Source organism: Aplysia californica, unplaced genomic scaffold, assembly GCF_000002075.1.
Source record: "Aplysia californica isolate F4 #8 unplaced genomic scaffold, AplCal3.0 scaffold00748, whole genome shotgun sequence".
Taxonomy (NCBI): Eukaryota; Metazoa; Mollusca; class Gastropoda; order Aplysiida; family Aplysiidae; genus Aplysia; species Aplysia californica.
In genome coordinates, this window is record NW_004798018.1 from 53,626 (window position 1) to 78,409 (window position 24,784).

Sequence of the window (24,784 nt, forward strand, 5' to 3'; positions counted from 1 at the left end):
AATTGTCCAGAAAGATTGCCCCTTTTCCCTTCGAGATGGAGAGCCTTCATCCCTCGTGACCTTGGCTTATATTCTACTAAGATTCAGTATATGATAATGTCAAAATAAGACCGAAAGAGATTTAATAAAAATCATCATAAAGAAGCTGTAACCATAGAATATAAGTATGTGACTAGAGAGAGCTCAGGAGAGGAAGGGGCAAAATGAAAAGTAACGCTGCTGCTAGAAAGGAATGGTGCGGTCTGTCCAACCCAGAGAGGCGAGCGTAAAAGTAATCAGCGCTGAAGTCCATGACCTCATTCACTGTGACATATATAGTTAACTTTCACACTAAATAAATATAGTGTAAAACTGCTTTTGACTAGCATTTTGTTAATTAACACGTTTCCTTTGGGAGGTTTTTTCCATCTTGTGTGGTTAAATAAAATCGTGTAAGGCGATGAACGATGGAACAAAGAGGAGAAAGGTTCTTACTACTTACTGTCATGACGATACTCAAAATCGACTGTTTAGCGTAAGCAAAGATCGTGTATAACAAGATGATTCACTCCTCTCTTTGAGCCAGTTGAAAAAGTGTCCTCAAAATTTGATGGCTCCCTCTTTGAAAAAGCGCGGACTTTGCTAACAGAGCTACCTTACTTGTGTGAAAAATAATAAAAGTGAAACTAACAAACTGCAATTCCTATTCTTCTTCTGTAGAAACGAAAGTGCAGCGCCATCTGAAGCAACGCGCGGACTTCAGTGGACACTTTTTGGCTGAGTGAACAATCTTGTTATGCTCGATCTTTAGCGAAAGACTCCTATATACGCCTTTAAAAGGGTGACGTATGACGGAGTCTTACACTGAGCAGTCGAAATGCTCTTTATGAGACATTTATTGATGTTTTACTCCGTGCTGCATTTTTGGCATATTATGTTAAATCCTTTTTTTTTTTTTGGGGGGGGGGGGGGGGGGGCCTTATATCCATTTTCCTGACCGATCGGTAAATCTTTTACTCACTCGTCGATATGATCTAGATAATTTGGGAAGCGCGCTGTTCGACCTGCCAGTCAGGGCTTAGCTTGGATCTGTAAAATACATGTACTGCATTAGAACAGAATGACAAAAACGCAAGAAAATATACATGTAGCCTACAGCCAAAATTATCCAAGACCCATCACAGAGGAAAAATAGTTGTCGTAGACAGGTGGGCGACTTGGGCAGTGTTATTACTGGGGGGGGGGGGGTTAACGCTAGCAGGAGCGGGAAGTTGTCATTTATACAGGTGATTGTTTTGGCCAAGTGACTGTTAGAGCAAGTTCGACTGTATATTGTCCACAAGCCGTTGGGAATCGAACTCTCGCCTCTTGCTTGAAAAGGCGAAGACATTGACCATCATGCCACAGACTTAAGGTGGATAACACAACATACAACAACACGAGGAATTGTTGTTAAAAAAACAATTATTAAGATGTGAAATATGAAGTAAAGGGTTCCTGGTCCATTTCCACGATTACTAAAGGCGGCAAGATGGTGCATCATTAGGAAATGAACTTGCTTTGATCACTCAATATTTCTGTAAATCGGTATGTGCACATGTACTTAAATGTACCTGTGAATTAACTGGCAATCTTCAGGGACAAAAGTAAGAAATGCTCAAAAAGATTATATTCCTGAAGTTGTGAAACGCTAATAAGCCTGTTGACAAAACATGAGAAAAAAAAAAAAAAGATCGATCGGTCTGCCAAAGAAACAATTGCGTCAATCACGCCTTTCTGATACATGTACAAGACTGCTATTGAATATCACTGAGCCTCTAGATGTATTTCATACGGCACAGTACAAAAATGATGCTGTGGTTTATCGTGCCGTGTGTTGGTGTGTGCTGTCCTTTTGGCGATGTACTTTGCTGTATACATTGAAGTGTGTTGTCATTCGTTAGCTGTGTTGTTTATGGCGTTTCGTGTATTTTGAATCTCAGTGTGTACATATATTGCGTGCAGGTGCGGTGGGTTTAGGCCCCGTGGCACGGTGCTGTACGGTGCTGTCTAGGGAGCTGTGTAACACTGGGCAGGAGGAACCACTTGACCGGCGCAGACAGCGACCACTTGACATGCGCAGAACGCAGAAGGTTACACTCAAAATGATGTAGTACGTCGTACCTTTTGGAACCCAACGACCGCGCCCTCAGACAGCCAGGTGGATTCCTCATAGTATAAGGGGTGCCCTTTGGCGCGATCGGGTCAGGTCCGGTCGGGTCGGGTCGGGTCGGGTCGGGTCGGGTCAGGTCGTTTTCTGCCTCCGCGATTGTACCCGACGACCTGGAAGTTAAAGTAGACCGGAAATGCCTGAACTTGACATCGCAGTGTCAACATGGACACGTGACTTGTAGGTTACAAAGCCTTGTTGTGACTGATTGCAAACCACCCGATCGCGCGACTTGCAGACTTGAAAACAAACGCGTTTGTTTTTTAAAGTCACAGACCGCGTCGATCAGTTTGTGCCACGATAGCCGCAATTGACCCTCAATTTGGCTAGCCTCGACTACCAACTTGACCCGACCCGACACGATCGCGCGAATGGGCACCCCCTATTAGCCTGAGAGAGCGGACGTACAGTACGCTGCCGGGGGAGACCAATAGATGAGAAGTATGACGCACACACAGTAAATCGGTGGGTGATTGGCGAGTGTTCTAGTGTAGTTTGCTCCTTCTTTTGTTTTTATCCAGACATATGTTGTCCTTATATCCCCTCCTTTTTGTGTTTGATACTCTTTTTGAAACACATCTAATATTCGGCACTTATATGATCTAATTGCGTTGCAAGTGCCGTAAAACTCTTAGTAAAACTAAACAGTAAATAGGCTTTCAGAGCCAAATGAAATGAACCACGCTACCAAGTGGTCGGCGGGTACAAACGGGCGTTGATGACAGAAATTCTCAAATGATGAACTTGAAAGATCTTGTCATTGTTCAGCATTTGAACGCCTTTTAGATTGCGACCTGCAAATACATTTCGAACCGCACCTGATATTTTGACAACTTCTCAGTAGTGACCAAGCTACTATCACTAAGAATATTTGACATCTTCTTTGAAAACAATTTGGAAACTTCTTAGTAGTAACCAACCTTGTAAGAATATCTCCTGCGGCTACTTCCGGGTACCTTTGAGTCTGGAGTACGTACACAAATTTGGTCATTAAGCAAAAGTCTGGGAGGTTTTTTTTGGTTGTGTTGTTGTTGTTTTTTTAGTGGGGTTCTTTCACTTAAAAAACAACTAACAACAACCTGATAAGAAAGAAGTTAGTAAGGAGAAAGAAAAAATCAACTTTCGGCCACAGAGGGAACGTACGGACTTTGTGTCGGTGTAGTTCAGTGCAGGAGATCAATCATCGTAGAGAACGCTTGAAGTGCGTGTGGAGTGCGGAGTGCGCGCACCAATACACACCACGTGATTTGGCCAGAGCAATGATGATCAACGGAGGAACCCATTGCCCTTTGGCACTTGCCTTGTCTCCTGGGTCTGATTTTTTGTAAAGAGGAAGTCTCTCGGAAACTAGGTCATGACAGTCTGTGTCGAGGGGACAGGAAAGAGTGATTGGTGCACTGCTGAATCCACCACTACATCTTCCCTGAACACTGCAGGGTTCATGCAACTAAACAAGCAGTAGACTCGTTATGAAGAGGTAGTTTTTTAGAAATAATTGCCGCAATTTGGAGTATTTAATTTGTTGGCCAAGCTGATGGACATTTGGCAAAGAGTATTTTTCTGAGAAGACGTTGGTGTCTGTCTTGAGCGCCTACACTAATGGCTTTACTTTGTTTAGTATCACCTCATTGAATTTGGCCGTTTTTTGTGCGTTTTAGTACAGGCTACAGGCCTATATATTGACATTTAATGACAACTGCTCTGACACCCTCCCCTCTCCTTTTCCTCCTTTCGAGGTACTAAGACACTAAGAGCCTTTATTTTCAGTTTGAAGTATTGGTCCTCAAAAGCCTTAGGCTACTGAAAAAAATGCAGTTGATCAAAGACCAAACTTTCCGTACTTGCTGGTTTACCGCAAAGAAAAAGTTATCGTATCGTACAGTACAAATAATTTGTGGCGGGTAGCCTGAGGGATACATAGAGGGTTTTAGAGTCCACGTCTTGAGGGTCTGGGGGTGTTTGCTTTAGATGTAGGTCTATACATATTGACGGTTCTGGAAAGAAAAAGAAATATTCAGTGCGGGTACTTTTTTTTACGAAGGGAAATACAATATAACGTCTTTATGTGGATAACACATTTGTCGATAGAAGAGAAAAAAAAACAACTAAGATTGAGAATTTTTTTAAAACGAGAAATCTCGCCGATCTTGGGGTGTTAACATATTTACCTTGATTAGAACGGCTTGAAAGAGGGTAAGCCCATATTTCGAAACTGGACTGGGTCCATTTGATCTATCCGAGTGAAGGCTTCAGAAGGAAAGAAAAACGAACGGTTTTTTTAAAATCTTTTCGCTTTACAGGTATGCAACATTCTCTTCTCATACAACGACAAAGAGCCCGCGTTGTTACACCTCATATGTCGGTGAACCTAAAACAAACCAGCCAACTTTGAAGTAAATGAATCGTGAACGTACTTTTGTGTATACATGTACAACAACGGCGATACCAGTAACTTAAAAAATCAAAATTTATTAACTTCTGTTGCATATTGCACTCATTTCTTTCAAAATCTATCAATCTCAGAATAACAATCTCCGCCAATTGTGAGACGTTTTTTCATAACTTGGGGAGCGATTAATCAACAAAACTGTCTTGCCGTTAAGAAAACAACTAAAACTAAATATACATTTTATGCTTAACTTAAAACGATCGTCCAGGCTTCCTTCTCTGAAAATTCAAATTCAGGTGCACCACATACGAAAATGGAATACGAGGAACGTATTTGGATAACCCGAGCGTAAAGCTTTTAAACGGGGAAGATGGAGAATGTGTTATGGTTGAATCCAACTGGTCCCTTACACCTATTATGATAACCTAGGACGTCTGTTTTGGGAAGCATAAAAAGTTTAACTCAAGACACCAGATGGATCTCTCCTCTGTGTGAGGTACGGAACAAAACGTTCTCAACAGCAAGGCTGTCCCACGATCTGGGTTTTTTTCTGGGTTTTTTTTTTTTAAATTTTTGTAGAAGTTTTTTTACGGCGCTCGCAACAGCATACGGTCATATGAGCGCCAAGGGGTGGATGTCAACAGAAAAGTCCTTACAGGGAATCGGGCTTACTCTGCTCACCTCTCTAGCTTCAACAGCACAAAGTCTGCTTCGATTATCATCAAGGCACCCCGGAAATAGCGGGTCACAAGAGAGTGCCAAATACCGTATACAAAAGAAGTACATGTAGAGGGAAAATGACGAGGTGGGTGCTACGATCTGTAGGAAGTCATGTGACTCTTGTACGGGGAGTAGGAGCAGACTTTGTTCTCATTATCTCAAACACGCAAAATGTCTCAGGATTGTCCATGACGAACTTTCTGAACAAGACTGTTATTGCGCATAAATGAATTGCAACTGCAAATATTATAGTAGACCCACCGGTAATTTCAGAAAAAGGCACATTAGAGAATTCATGTACTTTGAAAAAGGAGGGATGGGGGTTTGTTTGGTAAGTGTTTTACGGCGCTCGCAAATAAAGCATTTTGAACGCGCAGAACACATTAAACATTTTCAGTTTGGTTGGAATCAATTGAGCACGAAGGGCTCTCTAACATGTGCAACTTGCACATGGGACCCCCGAGATTTTTTGCCCCTATCCAAGAAAGCTAGGTACTAGATCTTACCTACCCTAAGATCAGAGGTGTGGCAGGAAGACAGCAGTAAGAAGAAGCCAAGGAGTAGCAGCAGAAAAAATGAGGTTTTACCGTAATTGACGTATGCAAGCCCAGCACACAAGGGAGAGAGAGAGAGAGAGAGAGAGAGAGAGAGAGAGAGAGAGAGAGAGGGGGGGGGGAGAAAGAAAGAAAGAGAGACAGAGAGAGAGAGAGGGGGGGGGGGAGTTGTGTGCGCGCACGCGTGTTTGTGTATGTGACTGTGTGCGTACGCACGCGTGTGTGTGTGTGTGTGTGTGTGTGTGTGTAAGCGCGGGCGTGCATGCGCAACTTCAGTCCGGTAGCTTTTTTTAACCCCCCCCCCCCTCCCCCCAACCACCATCCTCACCCCTCTGAAGTATGTTCCTTTATGCCCCCATACATAATTAAAACAAAAACTCATTTCTTTCTTTACTGTAGCCTATTTATACAGACAGGGCTGTTTAAGCTGCCTGCGTATTTTTAAAAAAATGTATGCTCGTACTAGTATGATCTACAAAATCAGCTTTTTGTTTTATTATTTGTTTTAGTAGAGGTTTGACGGCACTCGCAACTGCATAAGGTCATATGAGCGCCAGAAGATTAGAGGTGTTACAAGAGAGTTCTCACTAAACTAAACACATTAACCTTTCCAAATAAAACTATGTTTTCTTTAAAAGCAAATAATTCTCTTAAGCTTTCAGCCCCTCCATTACTTTGAACAGACACCAAACATTGTGTGAAACGGCTAAACGGGTAAGCGACGATGGACGAGGGTCTTAGACCAGTGAGCCTACTGCGGTCATGACAGAGAAGCCATTTTCTTCTCCCTGCTACTGACCCACACGGAAAGTTACAGTACACACACCCGATAGATTCTATTTCGAGAAACTCTTTTCCGGATCATTTCAGTTTTACCGTGGTAAGCTGATGTGTCTACCAGCCATCCATTTCCTCTCATCCTCACTACATAAAAGAGAGGCAAAAGTCATACAATTCCGAAGGCCAAGGTTTACTCCTCGTTTTCGTTTGTGCAGACCAGGGGCAGTAACTCTTGGTGACCATAAATCTACCATCATCCTCGGTTCCTTCCCATGAACTCTTTTCACTACCATACAAGTTGTCTCCCATACATTCAAGTGCAGGTGAGAGAGAGAGAAGGGGGGGAAGCGGTGGTCTGACTCTTGACAACTGTTCTTTTCAAGTTGCAGCTGGAGGCTGGAGGGGGGGGGGGAGGCGGAATTTGAACGAATATAACCCCTTGGTAGACAAAAACATGTCTTTTGGACTAGGGCTGTGAGCACCTAGCTCAGAGGTTGGATAAAAGAATCATTAAACTCTATGGAGAGAAAGTAAAGATAAGAGGATGGAATGGAAATAAATGTATAAATATACTTTAAGTACTACATAATAGAGAAGCACCTGTACACAGATAAACTAATATTGGCAGCTGTTCTGAAAAAGTAGGCGTTGGACCTTTTCTTACTGGAATGAAATGGGCATTTCATAGACCCCTTTGGCTACCCAAAGACAATAGACAGTAGCCTATGATACAAAATCTACTCAATACAGTAGGCTATGTAATAAAAAATTAGGCACGTGTCGAAACTTCTCTAGTCTTGACAAGTTTAAATGTCTCAGAGCACATAAAATGATATAACATGGAATCCTAAACTTGCAATAAGATGGATTCCTTACATCCCAAAACCCCAAAACACTGTTAAGTCACTCAAGGCCGCGACTACAACCAACCATGTGTTTGGGGGCTCTCGTCGCATAGAGGTTAAGGTGTTCGCCTCTCTTTCAAAGTCCCGGGTTCGAATCCGTGTATTGACCAAAAAATTTTCTTCTTTAAATATTTATGCTCTTTGGAAATGTTCTGTCGTCTCCTTTCGTCTCCACTTTCTGCCCCACCCCCTCACCTCCTTTGCCCCCTCCTCTGGGCTCCAGACTCTTTCTGCAGCCTTTCTACTGCTACTCCATGGCTCCTTCTTACTGCTGTCTTTCAGCCACACCCCTGATCTTCTGGCAGAAAAGATCTACACCTAGCCTTCTCGGACAAGGGCGAAAAATCTTGGAGGTCCTGTGTGCAAGTTGCGCACATTTACCCTATCTGTACGCCCTGGGGTCATTTTGTACCCCGGGTGTTGTATTCTTCACATTTTAAAAAACTTCTCGGCCAAGTCCAAATTGAAACTTTCAGTATTTCTCAAAAAATCATTTTGAAATACTGCTATGCAAAGTGTACGGATTGGATTAACGGGTAAATTTCCTCTTTAGAAAGTGATGGCACAGAGTTCCGCACGTCGTATGGATACAATAGTAAAACACGACGTACGGATTGGGTTAAAGATCCCTTGGAGGTCTAAAATCTATAAAAGTAGGATTCAGCATTCAACAATAAATACATTATTTGCAGACTTATAAGTCAACCGCCTGTCCCACAAATGGTATTTCCCCACCTTTTGAACACTCATACATTAACTACTAAAAAGAGAAAGCCATAAAGCAAAAAAAAAATTTTTTTGCTTTCTTTTAGTAAACGTTTTATGGCACTGGCAACACAATAAGGTCATAATATATAAGCGCTGAAGATTAGTACAGGTCTTACAAGCGAGTAAAAACACAAAAAAAGAGGAGAGATGAGAACGATAAATAAATGTTCGACAGGAAAGAAAGAACAAACCACACCAAAGTACCCGCCAACCACCCACAGAATAAAAAAATGGTTTTTAAACTTCTAAGTAAGGTCACCAATGTGCTTTTATTTATCACAAAAAACTCGTACCAGTTTCTTCTCTACAAACAACAGCAAAACATTTTGTTACCAAACAGTAAATGTACTCCTGACATCAACAACAGAACGATACCTTTTTTTACAGAAACAATGCATTCACCTTAACTTTAACTATTAGCCTATAATAAACATTTCTTTAACTTTAATTAAACCCAGCACAAATTAAAAGATAAGCCAAAAAAATCTCCCAAAGCAATTGGTCTAAAAATTCGGGATAAAAGTGACCTAACTGAAACAGTGCAGTTGTTACCTACATTTAAAAAATAATAATAAAGAGGAAATCCACATGAAGTGTGCGGATAACATTCAATTATACTCTGTTTAAAGTGAATGTGAAGTTTTCTTTCCCTTGTGTAGATGAGGCAGAATATGTTTCATAGATCTTCCATTGGAAGAAATTGATGCTGTGCTCTCATCTGCTTAAATTGTAACATAACATATATATATAATACATAAGAACATGGACTGGCGTGGATATGGCAGAATGTGCAACAGCAGCTCGCGACCAGGAAAGATGGAGGGTCAATACACGTCAACCTCTGAGGCAGAGATGACACCTCCAGGTATCCACGTATATATATATAATGTGAACATAACATCATACCCACACTTAACTCAAATACACAAACACAGACACATCACCGTCAAAGTCACAAGGTTAGACAACCTGATTTTCTCTACCTTACTATCAAAACCACAACTTTTGTAAATCTGTGGAGATGACAAAACATAATCATGAAATATGAGATTAAAGTCCTAGTTTCATGTGACAAGAACTACAAAACTCATATTGTGGTATATAAAATTGATTCTTTTAAACTCTAAATATGACTTTAGTTACTCAAGAAAGACAACCTTTCGACTCATGGTTGCGGTATGTGACATATGAAATGTGTAATGATCAAAGAATTATATTCTTTATATACAAAGAACTGCCCCTCCACCAATCAACAACAACCCAACCCACACACACGACAGTTTTCATACTTCTGATCATTCCTCTAAAAAGTGTAGTGTATATGCCCCCAAAAATAAGCTTTTGAAACCGCAAGAGGCTGGATAACTTGAGAATACATAAAATAGTTGTACTTAAAGTCTCAACACTTGATATAGATTGGACATATAGAGTGAAAAGCGTGTTGTTAAAAAATTTATAACAATGCCAAGGCTTTGGGGACTCCTATTTGCTTTTACCTGTGCAACTTAGAACCAAAACTAAACTTAATTTTAAGAAGTGGAGTAGAAAACCAACCGCTCAAGTCAGGAGTATTTTATAACAAGATTGCAATCGGAATGTATAACTATAAATTCTTAACATCAAAATCATGAAAACCTGGCTCCATTATCATACTTTTAGGAATCTCAAATTCTTCATTCATTTAAATCTAAGGTGAGAAAATTTGAGGCTTACTCTAAAAAGGGACAAAAAGATCAGGCCACCAGGATTATATAATTATAGATGAGCACACAAAATGAACCACAATGCAAAATTTCATAACAGATACAATACACAAAAAGATTCACTCCACCTTCATAAGTCCTGTTCGATCTAGTGCCATGAAAAATAAAGAATAAAAAAGTGGATTTCTTTTAAGATCATGATAAAAATAGCTACTGTCTTAAGTGGTTCAACAAGTCAGCCGTGTGGAAGGGAAAAACAATACAAATCTCCTTCACAAACAGAACATTTCATCATACATTCTGTATAAAGATGTACAAAGTAAAATAAAAAGATGCATTGCTGAAAACAGACTCATTTATCAATCTGTGCAAAAATGGAAGAAAAGTTACCACAAGTGTGCAGGTTCAGTGGCAGTAAGAACCTTGGAAAAAGGCATAAAAGTGTGCAATCGTTTACATCTTCACCAGAAAGTGCGATATCTTGGAATATGGTACCCAAAAACAACACATATACTCTAAATTATCAATACAACCGTTTAAACTTCGGTCAACTTCGTTACAATTGTTGATGAGAGGGAAAAAACAACAACTGAGTTGCTAACGCATCCTAAAGTCCAGAAAAGAATGGTTAGACATAAATAAGTAATTACAATGATACACAATTTCTCCAAAACGCAGCTAACTCAACAAAAGACTTCCAGATTTGTGTAGACTATAGTATAGTATCTTTTTACAATGATTGACCAGCTCTAACTATTTTTCTCAACTAAGTTGTGGATTTGAAATCAGTGATTTATATTTCATTATGATGCCGCCCCTGTAATTTTCATATGTTTTTTGGAGATTCCACTTGACACATATCTTGAGATCTTTGTCTACACTCATTTCTCCACTCACCACTACCAATGACGACCCTCAGCACATGGCGAACACTCTCATAGCAAAACACACACTTGGCTTCAGTTTTTCGGGGACATAGAGTAAGAAGCCTCGAGCACCATTGTATACACAAATACACACACACACACACTCACTCAAGCAAGCATGCATGTGCACACACACAGGGTATAATTTGAGTGGTAAGAAGTAAAGGCCTTGAGTAATCTACATGAAACGACAACAAATTCAACCTCTCCTCTCGAGCCACCAGAGGCAGGGTGTCCCACTTACACAGTATGATGGCACAATGTAACTTGGTGATTTATAAAATATGATGCAAAAGTGAGCCCATTTTTTCGTTTCTGTTCCTTTGAATTAAAGCATATTTTTCTGAGCTTAACTAATTGATTGTGTTGTTGTCAACAGCTAATCAAACAGCCAAAAAGGTCTCCACAAAAAGGATTTGGTGCAAATGCAAGTGTTTGAACAAAGAACCTCATGAGTATGAAAAAAACTGTAAGAAAAAATCAAGATCTTGTTGCATTTGCTAAAAAAAAAAGGGTTTTTTTTGCACTTAACATTTTGGCCTACTTGGTGCTATGTTGACAATGATAATGCTGAAAAAGGAACCAAAAATAAATAGCTGTACAAAGGGGAAACAATTTCGCAGCATACCTCTGATACTTTTGTAAGTAATGAACAACCTTTCACTGCTGTCTATATATAAGATTTTGAAATACTTTTTGGTGTTTAGACAAAGACTTAAGCAACACACTGCATACATCACAACCACACAGCTCAGGGCATCAGTCGCTCATACACCCAGCCTTCTTCTCCAGTGTGTGTGAAGTTCGGATCCACCTTTTCTCCTTCCTCTGGTTTCCTGAACACAATACGGTCGTGGAGTCTGTTTGTTTGGCCTTGCCAAAATTCAAATCGATTTGGGACGACTCGAAATCCACCCCTGCGCCAGAAAAAAAGACAATACAATTACTTAGCGATGTACATATAAAAGTCATTATTACTAGAAAAAGTAATCACAGGAGGAAATATTTTTGGTTTAATCTATTCTGATTCAGTAAAACCAAACAGAAAAACACCTGTCTTTACCAATTCTACATTTTATCTATTCACTAACATCTCATATAAAATCTAATGAGTCAAATGACAAATATTCAGTTAAAACAAATTACTGCACAAAAGCCAACCAAGTCAAAACTATGACAAAAGCGCAAGATGTCATCTTGGATAATTACCAAAATTTTACGGACCAATTCTTTTCAAGGCTAAGATGGATTACTACAATAACACTTAACAAACAATAACGAATAAAATGAAATATCATTTACCAATAATCTGGTTTTGGAATTGGAATGTCGTTGCCCTCGTATTTGTCGAGAAGTTCTTGGTTCCTTTTATCTAGCTCCTGGAAAAGGAAAAATAAACTCATTACTAAAGAACAATATAATGTGTCAAAAATAGCTGTGCAAAGTGCAAGTTGGTTGACTTTCAGTTCTCTCTCGAAAAATCAGAATTATAATAATAATAGTTTGCTTGTCAATGTCAGGCGATGACCAATGCATCTGCAAACGAGAATATTTTTTTAATGAAACACAATTAATATAGGTTAAGATGACTTGTGGCTTCTGCTATGGCCAATGAGACCAATGCTGGCTGAGAAGTGTTCACTACATTTTCAACATTCAAAAGTTTCAATTCCACTCATGGGTGGATGCACAATGCTTGGACTTCTCTCTTGGCTTCCGCATTTTTAATGCAAGGAAGATCAGAAAGTATGACTATAAGAATATACTTTATAAAAACTTGATAAAAGAAGCAAGTCAAGTAATTCATAAGGTGAACAATATCACAGGAGCTGTAGTTGTTATTCACCCCAAACCAGCTGAACTTTCCCCCTTCTATTTGTACAGTTCAACTCCAACCATTTTGACAAGAGATTTGCAAAAGACCATCAGAAGAAAACAGCAAGACAAATGGAGAGACTTCATCAGGAGGTGCTGTTTTAGTTTTAGTAGAAGTTTCACATCATTTGCAATACAAAGATAATATATAAGTGTGGAAGAATAGAGATGTAATAAAGAAAGAAGGAGGAAAGATAAGAATGATAGATGTTTGATAGGATAAAAAGAGCAAACCACATCTGAGCATCCACCAACTAACCACACTGGGTATCGTTTCATCACAACAGACTACGTCTGCTGCACTAGTTTACACTTCCTGTATGATGACGGCACATGTGACTCATAAATTAGACCAATACACGCTACATAAGTTGGTTGGCTGCAGAGAGCACAAGGGGAAAAAAACTAAACCTTCTGCACTCTGTTAAGTCATCTTTTATCTTTACTTTACTTTTGTCCGCCGCTTATACCCTTTTGGTGTCTCGGGAAGAAAGAGATGTCTCTCTGTCGCCAGCCGGAGAGCTTGGGTCAGGGGGATGTCGTGAGTTGTTAATGTTTCCCTGACTCCATCTATCCAGGTCTATTTCAGTCGCCCTCTAGTCTTGTTGCCACTGAATTTTTTTATGTAAGCACGTTGTGCTGGGTGGTGTGTTGGTAATCGCATGAGATGTCCGAACCATTTATCATCTTTAATCATTTCAGAAATTGCATAAATGTCTTCGCTTCAGACTCCACTTCTTTCTCCTTTGGACTGATCTTACCGTCAGTTCCCAGAAACTTAAGTGAACTCTGAGCTACCTGATGGTGGGGAGAATTTATAAATAACTAGAGAAAAGTGAACAGAAACAGCGTGTGACCACACACGCCAGGTTAGCTTCTAAACCACCTGCCCCAAACAACAAATGTTACACAATTCAAACTTCCAGTGATCACCTCTCGGTTCTTGATGAGAGTACTCTGTTGGCTGACAACTGCGCCCATCTGGCTAGTGCGTGGTCTGGAGTGGAAGTACTGGGTCGATTCTGCCTCCGACACTCGCTCCACTCTGCCTTCTATTCTTATCTAAGGACAGAGGAAGCAGTCTTAGAATTACAACACCAAAATGTTAAAAGAATATCATTTTACCAAATATTTTTGATATAACCTTATCTCTTTTATGCCTCATGAGGTACATGTACTTAAATGGCACATAAGAATGAACAGGCAGGCAGAAGGACTTATCATGAAACAGTGAGAGCTTCCGAGATTATACAACATGACAATAGATAAGCATTTAAATTTGAATTTGAACTTTTTTGAAACTCTTGAAAGTCAGGCATGAAAATTCATTATTTCAAATCCAAGTCCAGAACTTTCCATTGCATTTTGACCTTTATTCATCAGACACTCACGAACCCAGTTAAGGACAGAAAGAAAATATAAAAAGCATTAGTAGCTTAATCAAGTTCTATCCACAAATTTAGGACCATTGGAGGTTAAAAAAGTACACAGTTTATGAAAACAGAAACAAATACACTACATCTTATGTTGTGGTATAAGAAACAGCAACACTCACCAAGTGCAACAAATAGGTACACAGTACTTCCAAAAAGTAACTAAAACAAGAAATACAATTTTGTATCTACTTTGCTATGGATCTATTTATGAGTCAGCAAATTTGGCTACGAAGAATGAGTAGATGTATAACAAAAGGTGAGGTTGCAACTAGATCTCACTCACTACCCTTCTTCTCATTTAAACACCATCCAATCAAAATATAAGGCTTATAATATCTATACCATAAAAATTAAGTATGAAATAGTCTTGCTGTCAACAAAAATACCAATATAATGCACTGCCCCCTCACAAATTAAATGATGCCCAAAACCATGGCTTCTTAAAATTACAAAAAGTCCTCTCGGTGACAATGAGGTGATGGGAATGTAGCCTTCTGAGGTATCTGCTGTAAATGGAACATCTTGGCCATAAGCCTCCACAAAGACATGTATTGCTAGCATTTTTCTTCCCCAGATCACAAGCAAAGCAATAAAAAAAAAATGACAGCCTTACTCACCGATTTCATAAGCGCCTCCCAGTAAAACATTAAGCTACAATTTGGATTTTCAACCTGATATGCCAAGGAGATAAAACAATAAGGAAAAGAGAAAAGTTAATGCCAAGTCATAAACAAGTAAAAATACTTAATATCTCCACTCGTCAAAGACCACACATAAATTATGAACAAAATGAATGGAAATCGGTGGTAAATAAAAGTGGGAAATTTCAGGCCAAATAATTTTACGATATAATTCATAAACCATTTTTGGTTCGCAATTTGTGTGTGATTTTTGCCAGGTTTTTTACACAAATGTGACTTTGGACATGAGCTGAGGAGAGTTATGTGCTTGTTGCTTGTCCTACCTTGCACTAAAGTTCGGCCATTTTGAGGAAATAAAATTTGTGAATTTTTTTCTTATGATAAGTCCATTCCTAACTTCCACTATTCAACATTTGCTGCCTGTACACAGTGCTAGTCACTGAGCGCTCTTGTGTTTTCTCGCACACAGTGTAATGCAATGTTACATCACTGCTCATAATGCTTCGAATTTTAAATAGGGAAAGGGGAGCTCATTGCGACAGGTACTGTTAATTTCATGAAAAAACATTTGTTGTGCTTCGAGAGTCAATAAATGCTCTTGTTCGAGCAGTTAATGATGTGGCAGGTGAATATTGAAAAGTAATGAATACTCTTTAGAACTTAGAGGCATCTTTTATAATTCTTGCAGGTTCCACTTATCAAAATATTTTTGTATTAACCTCGATGATTTTAGTTATAGTATGCTCTAATTATACTAGGGTTTGTGAGAAATGAGAGGGAAGTCCATTATCTGTTAAAAAAATATATTTAAAAAAAATAAATCTTAAACTCCCAATAAACAACCAATAAGTATTCGAATGGCTTTGCCATGCTTTGAATAGCTGTGAATAACGCAAAAATCATGGATGCTGAATAGTGAAATACAATTCAATAGGCACAGCTCTACTTTGCACTGAGGGTCACAGTTCTACTTTGCACTGAGGGTGATGCTGTAACACATATGCAGAGATAACAGAGCACTGCACACAGGCTTACTTTTTCTATATTACTTTATTGAGTCACCTTAAAATTAATTTTATCCCACTCCCTTTGCTTTTAGTTCTAGTAACCCAGACCCACTCTACTGTTGTCTGTGGCATGTCTTTGAGCGAAGTTGGAGAAACTGAGAAACCAAAGTACTAGATTTACTAACTCATTTTTTCTTAACTACCCCAAAATTACTCTTTTTCAAAATGAGTAATCCAATCTTCCACAGTAAACCCCCTAGATATCGAAGTCATGTCCAGCCCTCCCTCACCACCAAACATCTCCTCTCCCACAACCCAACTCCCTAATCAGCATAGTTTTCAAGCATTCAATTTTTCCTTTTACTTTTCCAATTCAATGACAATCTATCCAAGAGAGATAAGCCCTTCAAACTGGTGTGCAAAGTCACATTTGCATAAATTTATAAAAAAGCATTCTGTGTCATCGTAGTAGACAAAAGAATAAGTTTGAAGTGTTGGAAGTTACGTATTTACCTGCCTGCTAATGGTGGAGGTTTCAGAATTAGTCGACAGATAGAAAAGTAGAGAGGCAAATGGATTTTCCTCCTGTGATTGAGAAAATGGTACAAATATTAATGTACACACGCGAAGAAACAAAATGAATTACTACTCGGATTCAAGCCATAAGGAAATAGGATACATCACGTTGTAAGTGAAGTTTTTACAGTTTATACATGAAATAATAGAACATTGGTTATACTTAAAGAATATGGAATCAATAGAAAATCTACAAATTTGACCCAAATGTTGATTATTGGCCAATATCTCCATTTGTGGACTGCAAGAAGTAACTCATTTTGTCGGCACACCTTGCACATCTCTTCGCTTTTCACATATTTGTTCTTTTTTGCATCAGGTATGTTGTATAAAATATAGCACAGAGAAACAAACAGACACAACAGACGTGTGAAATACAAGTGAGAGAAAAATTAAACTAGGAGTAAGATTTCTTGAGCATAAAAGATAGTATAAATCACATCATAGCTTCTATCAATACTGCAATAAGAGACAATATCAGTTTCAGCATTCTTTACCATACAATCTAATCTAAAGGAGATCTCCTTTAAATAGACAGATAAAACTGTTCAAAGATTTGAAATAACTAGAGATTTTAGGACTTACAAGTTCTTGGGCTTTTCTGCTTCCATAGTTTGTGTAGAACACGATTCCCTTTTTGTCAATGCCCTTCATGAGAACCATTCGAACAGAAGGTTTTCCATCTCTGGAGAACAATAACAATGATGATAATAATGATAATTAATAACACTAGTAATAATAATATACACCGCATATCTCTATGCTAGAAAATCGGCTCCATGCACTTCATAATCTATACATATTATATGTGTGAAAGTTCTTCACTTTGGCCGCCTAAAACTTCCCAACCACTGAACTTTCAAATTTTACAAAATTAACGGTGGTTCAGAATCATTTAAAGGGTGCACAGTTAAAATATGCAGTCTGAAGTCCCTGTAGTTTAATTTTCAGTTTTTCATTAGTTTTGTTTAGATCTAATCTTGGGAAAGTTCGTCTTCTTAGACGCCATTGTAAACAAGTGAGAGGTCCGTTCACAAACAGTGCATACTGGTTCAACAATGACTTGGCGATCGATTCTTTTGAGTCCGTTCATCGCACGAGGTACCCAGCTCGTTTATTAATACCCAAACAAATCCTACAGCATTACGAAATGTTTTGAACTTCTTTAAAAGAGACTATAATTTTATCTGTGCACTTAAGCACGGAACAAGCAGGCTAGGATGCATGTTTAGCATGGTAAAAATGAAAGTATGTGGGAGTAAACATGGTGGTCAATGAATTTTGATTCAACAAAAATAAAACTCTTTTTTAACTAGCCATCAAAATCAATTTGTTGTTTTAATTTGCAGGGGGGGGGGGGGGATAAAAGGGGAACAAATCTGTTTTATTTCTCCTTCAGTGAATAAAAGAACAAGAGATCATGAAATTTTAGTGATTTTTGAAAGTTACTGTGACAACTTGTCCCATTTAGGAACAAACCAGTTTCATTAAAAAATATAAACCAATGTACAAAAGTTTTTAAAATGTGCAAAATTGAGGTAGCCAACTCGGTACCGGTAATAATACTGAGGGAAATTTGCCATTTACAACAAGAAAAGAAGTTTCATTCAGATATCGAGATTCTAGATATAATGTTTCACATAACCGGCTGTCATGGCAAGTTGGAAAATAATAAACAATGAGAAACAAGAGTGATAAATTAATCCTTGAAAAGAAATCTAGGTTACAAATAGCTGGTATTGGGGGAACAAATGTCAATAAACGTAATTACCAGTACTAGTGTCTTGAACTCTCTGGCTTATAATTATAGGCAGGTAGGAAGGCCCTCCTGTTCTGTATCCCCAAATGACAGCACAATATATATTTATTCTATAAATTAGTCAAAATTATATGTCCAATCTACTGGCTATGTGGGTGAGTAACCTGGCTGCAGTCAGAGGAAAGCATGAAGACCTTCCCCCAACTTGATCACCCAAGAAGCCATGAGAAATAATAATAATGATAGAAATAAAAATGATTAACTGCATTAGCATTCAAATTTGCCCAATTTTAATTTCGACAAGATGCTCAGAGTAGATTACAATACAGTAGGTAAAGCAGACATAGGCACAATATAAAAAATCCTAAGAACAAAAAAAACCAAACGAAACAAAAAAAAACATTTACTTCAAAGACAACACAAAGTTCCACATACTTGTACATTGATAAAAATCCACTATTACAATTAACAGGAAAATAGACATAAAAATGCAAATCAGTACATATGTAGAAACACAGTTAGACGTTAAACATGTTCATGGTTGACAACTCACAATAAGAGAAAGAATGAGTCTACTCGTTAAATAAAAGCAAATAAAAATGCTTTATGGTTGTGAAAAGAAAACCATCAAATTACGAAATGGATCAGTAGTCACCCTCGGGTTATGCAGTAAGTAAAAATATCATGACCAGCATAAATATATAGCCAAGCAGTAGGAGAGCCTGAAAACCCCTCAAGTTCAAGATTATGCTCTGTACGGGATTCAGATCAGGGTTTTAAGCAGAGCACAGCACTAGCGGAATGATGTCGAAATCCCCCGCTGGAAGAGCAAAGGGTAAGAATATAAGCAGAACAGCACAACTGGCAATAAACACTCACTTGGTGGCTGTGGCAATGGCCATTGCATTGGCTTCCATAATCCCATCTGTATTCTTGGCCTCCTCAAACCACGCTGTGAACTGTCCAAAAGGCTCCTTAGCCACAAGGTCGCCAACATCAAAGACTTCTTGTTTGCCTTTGTAAGGCTTCCTCATTCCTGCCAAATGAACAATTTAGACATTTCATGCTCAAAATCGATCATTATTTATGTACCTTCAAACTGAGTACGTCAAAATGTAGACAAACAACATATCTGAAACAAAAATATTTTTAATAATTACCATCAAATCTTACCACCTACGTTGACAGCACATTGTCAAAGAGACAAGACATTAGCCAACAGGGGTCAAATTTTAGTGCTCATGTCCAGTCCTTTTTATAAGAGAAATATATTGATAGGCATGATGTGAACAATTAAAGTGCCATTTCAGTCCGATCAACTGATTTCAAGTCAACTAAATCTCTTTAAAATTGTCAAATGTGGAAGGCAAACTTAAAAAACTTTTCATTAGCTATCAATAGGACCCATTAGAAGTTTATAAAAATTGTAAATTTCATCACCTTTCGTCAGCAACTTATAGAACCCATTAAGAGTTTTTAAAATACAGTCGAACCTGAGTAAGACGGAATCGCAGGGAAGCCAGAAAAAATTCCGTCTTAGAAAGGGAAATTTAGAGGAAGATGGAAATGGGTCAGCAGGTATTGGTCAATCTAATTTCACACCTCTGGCTTCTGGCTACCCACGAAAGTTTCCGTAGTGGCTCGCTACTCAAGCACTCTCACGGGCAGTCGTGAGATTTCACACCCACACTACCCTGACAATCTACATCGCTCAGGGCTCACATGATGGGGTAACATCTACCCCCAAATTGCACCCCTACTCCCCTTCCTCGTCTAGCGGCATGGCCATGACATTAAGTTTAGAGCCGGCGGAACCAAACTTAAAAGTTTTTCAAATCAGAGCTGAGCGGGCAAAGCATTTTCCATCTTAGACAGGTGAAACCCTCGGAAGGGAGCGGATTTTTCTTTCCGTTTTCGCTATGGACAGGTTTCTGTTTTATACAGGTAATTAAAGAGGAATATATCAAGGGGTGAGCGGGGAGATTCTGTTAAGACAGGTTTCTGTTTTATACAGGTTCGACTGTACTGTATATTTCAGGCGTGTGCAGGAGACACACCAAAATGGTGAGCAGGAAGAGAAAATATGTTGTATACAGAAAATGCTTAACTGCTCCTCGTTTAGTTTTAGTAGAGGTTTTACAGCACTCGAAACTGCATAAGGTCATATGAGCGTCAAAAGATAAGAGGTGTTACAAGAGAGTAACAAACATAAAAAAGAAGGAGGGAGATAAGGACGATATAAGTTTGATAGGAAAGGAGAAGCAAACCACACCAGAGCACCCGCCAACCACCCACTAACTGCTCCTAACACTGCTAAGATATTGTTGAGATAGAGATAAGTTGGCCCTACTGCCTGCTTAGAAGTGTAGGTAAAGAAAATAAGTTTGATTTCACTTTTATCAGATGGTGAAAAAGTGGAGGCATCTTAGTACCTGAGACATTCAGCAGCTTATCTGAACCATCTCCCTCTTGATTTCTTGAGCCACGTCCCACATTAGAAAACAGTGTCCTGGCTCGAAAGCTGGTGAACAAGTCTTTTCTATGTCTGCTACACACAAGACACAACCTAACAACACTTCGCATTGTTTATTTTAGAAACTCTGCAATTAATCTCTCGTCTTTTTAACAAAGCATACCAGCTGTAGAAGAAACAAAAAAACATTGTCACACAATTAAAAGTCGTTATATAGAAAAACATTTATTTTTCAAAAAAGAATCTTTTATCCCTGAGAGAGAGTCATAAAGTCTGTGTTTTTCGTTTCATCTTAGAAATGGTCTGGAATCGTTTAACGTCAGCACAAAGACGAATATATTTGGTGGGGGGCTGTGCAGAGTAATTTTGTCAAGGGAACTGTAACTGTTGTACGGAATCGGCAATCTAATTGTATAAATATCGTTAAAAAGTGTGCGGCTCTGACAGTGCGCAGCTTTGATATTTTTTTTCTCAAAAGAGCGCAGCTCTGATAGTTTCCCGCAGCAAACAATATGCAGTTTGATCCCCAAAGCAGTGCATCTGTGTGCGGGAGTGAAAATAAAAATTTACCATAATAGGAAACAACGAGAAAACCATATCACCAGATGACTACCCTACTAGAGCACACATGTCAACCACCTACATATAGAGTAGCGGCGGGGTTGTGCGATAGGGGGGTCTGCGCGGCAACCTTGTAGTATGAACCAATTTAAACATGCTAGAGCGTTCCAGCATTTATCAACATCCGGCAGCACCTTTTCCTGTAGTACGAGATTATTGGCAGGTCACTGTGGTTGCTTATTGCACGTACACAGAGGCAAATTATTTCCAGGTTTGCTGATTACGTATTCTAACGGTGTATCGGCCTGCAGTTGTAAGGCTGTCAATGCATTTTATGAAGATGTGTATACTTGCACTACACACAAAGCAGTGTGTTCTGCATGTAGCATCAGTACTAAGCAAAGCACGGACCCTCTCAGCCTCTCTGAGGGGATGGATGGGGGTTGGCGCGCAGTGCCGCCACGGCGTCTAGTAAGGCGGGGTTTCGCGTCTCAGACCTCTGCAGCGAGAACGGGGCAATATTATATTGCATCAAGGCCCACAACAGCCACCTGACACAGCCTCTGTACCAGGCGTTTTTCGGGGCCATTATTAAGCCAGCGTGGCGAGAGGGGGTAAGGAAGTTTGTGAGGGACACCACGGAATCCGTCACACTGAGGACGTTCGCCGGCGTCCTGAATTGAAGGCCTGGACAACAGTAGCTCGGCTAAAAACGGCCCTGAGGGGATTCCCCAAGTCAGGGCTGTTTTTCTACAACCCTGACGTGTCCTCACAAGTGACAAGCTGAACCCAGCTGCACCTTAACAGGATCCCCTGCCCCTACCCTCCACTTGTCATCCACCTCGTCTGCCTCTGCCCCATCCGCCTCTTTTGCTTCTAAACCATCCACGACGTCACAAACTCGGCGTCACCGACTCAAGGAAATATTCTCCATGAACTTTAAGCTTGGGGAGGAGAAAGTTGACCTGTACCTCAAGAGGTATGACAATGGATATGACCTCAAGATCGACCCCAACTACAACATATGGTCCAGCCTGATGGACAATATTGAACAACTGACTCCTCCGCTCCCTCAGCCATCAGCAAGAGCCCTGAAACCTCAGACCCCCACCGGGGAGATGACTATCGACAAGGTGCTCACATTTCCGTCCTGTTCAAAGAACAAGTCCGTTAGAAAGCCCCAGCCACCTGTGCCATTGTCCATCAGTGGAAATGACTAGAAAGAGATGATACTCACAAAGAAGAGGAAGGCGGAAGAAGAACAACAGCAGAAGGAAGAGAGAAAGAAGCCAAGGGAGCAGAGAAAGATGGAACGGCTAGCACAAGCTGAAGACAAGAAGGAAAGCCAAAAAGAGAAGAAAAAACGAAGGGAGCAGGCAAAGAAATAGGAGGAGAAGAAAAGGAAAATTCAAGAGAAGAAGATGAATGCTTTGGTTGTGGCCTCACAGAAGAAGAAAGAGGAGGAAGATTCCTCTGACTCAGGAGAAGAGCCGGTGTACGACGACAGCTCGGACGATTGTGGGGATATTACGGTCGACTGTGCTGGATGTGGAGCCACCACCGCAGGATAAGTAGTGCTCACCCAGTGCATGCTTTGTGACAAGTGGTGGCATGTCAACTGTGTCAAACAGATGGACCTGAGGACAAGACTCAGGAAGACCTGGATGCCATGGACATTGAGCTCTTTTGCTGTGCTAACTAATCTCTCCTTCCCATTTTGTTTCATACTAATAGTGTAAACAATATCTTTGTTTATCCATGTGCAATTAGATCCACATGTCTCTACTTTGCTGTTCTTATATAATTTAAATCAAGTTTTCAGGGTTATCTAGACTCACTAATAGATTACTGTTTCCATTGTAAGTGTTGGCTTCAGTTATTTTTTGTTTTCTTTCTCTTGTGGCTATGCATAAAAACAGAGTGTCTTTTGTAACTCTTAACTCTTGTGCAATTTGTAAGAATATTTCCGGCGTTGTGGTTAGAAAATCATACGTTAGCCTATAAGATTCATAATAAGAAGTTATAAGGACATGTTGCAAGACCCGCCCTATCCTAGCGCGCAGCCCCTCCATAAAACGCGCCACCCTCAAGCAGGAACGCGCACCCCTGCTCATTGTCGCACACACCCGCCCTCACTTTGCCTCACAAAAAACCACTACTAAGGGAGACAGGCAAACAAAGCAGGCATAGCGCGCTGGGCCAACGATAGCAGACGAAATTTGCTTCTCATCAGTTATTATGCAGTTACCTCCCCTTTCACCGGGGTCTAGCAAGGTCACTTTTTGTGCTTAGGGTAGCCCAGACTACCTCCTCTACTCTAGCTAGAGCACTGTTGAAATGTAAAGCACAGTAACAGAATGAAAGCTATTGATATCAAGAATCTACACATTATGTTTCAAGGGGTGACAGGAATAGTACAGGTACTTTTTAAAATCACTGAGGGAAAAGTTCTACATACAACAAAATTAAAATAGAGGTCATACAAAACAAAAATGCCTGAAATGGTAAGATGTAAGCTTGAGTTTTAATTGTCAATTGAGTGTTCACAATCAACAAGTAAGCCACTATAAACTCTTCTAAAAAGTTTGTCACTTATTAGTCCTTCCTTGCACAAGTTTTACTGAAATTAGATAAATGCACATGTTTAGTTATCCCGAGCTGAGGACGTGAGTGTAGATTTGGCTTTAGGAATTTTAGTGAAAGTCGGTTTGTTATACAACTTATCCTTTAAAAAGGCCGTCGTTATAAAAAAAAAAATCCTTGACGAACAATTTTTAACAAAAGTAAAATTTTAAGTAAGCATGCATTCTTTTCAAATTTCAGGGGAGTGTCCTTTTACACATAGCATTATCGGGCAGACACTGCGACTTAAACTTAAAGACTAGATCTAGATCTATTTCTGTGCTGGTATAATACATAACCCCTCTACTGATTTTACAAAGCAGAGCACACAATACATAATAAACATGCCTTTGTGCATGGAGAAATTATACAACATGTCATGGCCATGGGCAAGGAAAGGCATTGGAGTCGGCTAGCGTATCTACAAAATTACAGTACATATATTGATAATCTGTAAATTGAAGTAGATAAAGAATCTTTTTATTTAGTCTAAAACATCAGAGGGAATTACCGGCAATATCAAGATTTGCCATAATAATGTTGTCCAAAGATTGTCAGTCCACAAGCCACAAACTGGTTTTGCACAGCTGTTGATAAAAATAAAGGTCAGAGGCTACGATTATAAAAACCAGATTTTTCTAGAAATAACAACAAGTGAATACAAAAAAATAAGCAATTCACGGGCTTAGTAACTCATTTCCAGGAGTTTCTCTGACTTCTAATGATTTATGAGGTATGTAATTAGTTTGCAATATTATTTCTTATAGAAGTAGATCTACGTGTTAAATAACCAATTTTTTTACACTCGGATAGCACGCTACAGAAAATGCTTATACAGTTTGCCTCAATCTGGGATACTAGGCTAACCCGGATGTTTTTGTTGAGTCGACCAGCATGCTTG

At 39.4% G+C, this 24,784-nt stretch overlaps 1 protein-coding gene across 4 annotated transcripts; it reads right to left on the reverse strand.

Moving 5' to 3' along the window:
* Window positions 1-8,538: 8,538 nt before the first annotated feature.
* On the reverse strand, window positions 8,539-24,694 carry LOC101849885 (pyridoxine-5'-phosphate oxidase). 4 transcript variants are annotated; one of them, XM_005109080.3, is made up of 8 exons: window positions 24,395-24,694; window positions 20,660-20,866; window positions 19,107-19,263; window positions 17,054-17,153; window positions 16,406-16,477; window positions 13,742-13,870; window positions 12,236-12,312; window positions 8,539-11,850 (listed from the first exon to the last, which is right to left on the reverse strand). In XM_005109080.3, the coding sequence occupies exons 2-8, from the start codon at window positions 20,808-20,810 to the stop codon at window positions 11,685-11,687; spliced, it is 852 nt and encodes a 283-aa protein (XP_005109137.1). In that variant the 5' UTR covers window positions 20,811-20,866; window positions 24,395-24,694; the 3' UTR covers window positions 8,539-11,684. The 4 variants fall into 4 exon arrangements, with proteins under 4 accessions (XP_005109137.1, XP_005109138.1, XP_005109139.1 ...); XM_005109081.3 differs by lacking the exon at window positions 16,406-16,477 and adding an exon at window positions 14,862-14,915 and having other exon boundaries at window positions 24,395-24,692; XM_005109082.3 differs by lacking the exon at window positions 20,660-20,866 and having other exon boundaries at window positions 24,395-24,690.
* Window positions 24,695-24,784: the final 90 nt, after the last annotated feature.

Excerpts from the sequence above, each read along its gene's own strand:
- LOC101849885 (XM_005109080.3), bottom strand. The coding sequence starts at position 20,810 with ATGCGAAGTGTTGTTAGGTTGTGTCTTGTGTGTAGCAGACATAGAAAA. Across the intron at positions 17,154-19,106 it reads GCCATTGCCACAGCCACCAA|AGATGGAAAACCTTCTGTTC; the intron begins GTGAGTGTTTAT and ends ATTGTTCTCCAG. Across the intron at positions 13,871-16,405 it reads CCTCCACCATTAGCAGGCAG|ATAAGAATAGAAGGCAGAGT; the intron begins GTAAATACGTAA and ends CTCTGTCCTTAG.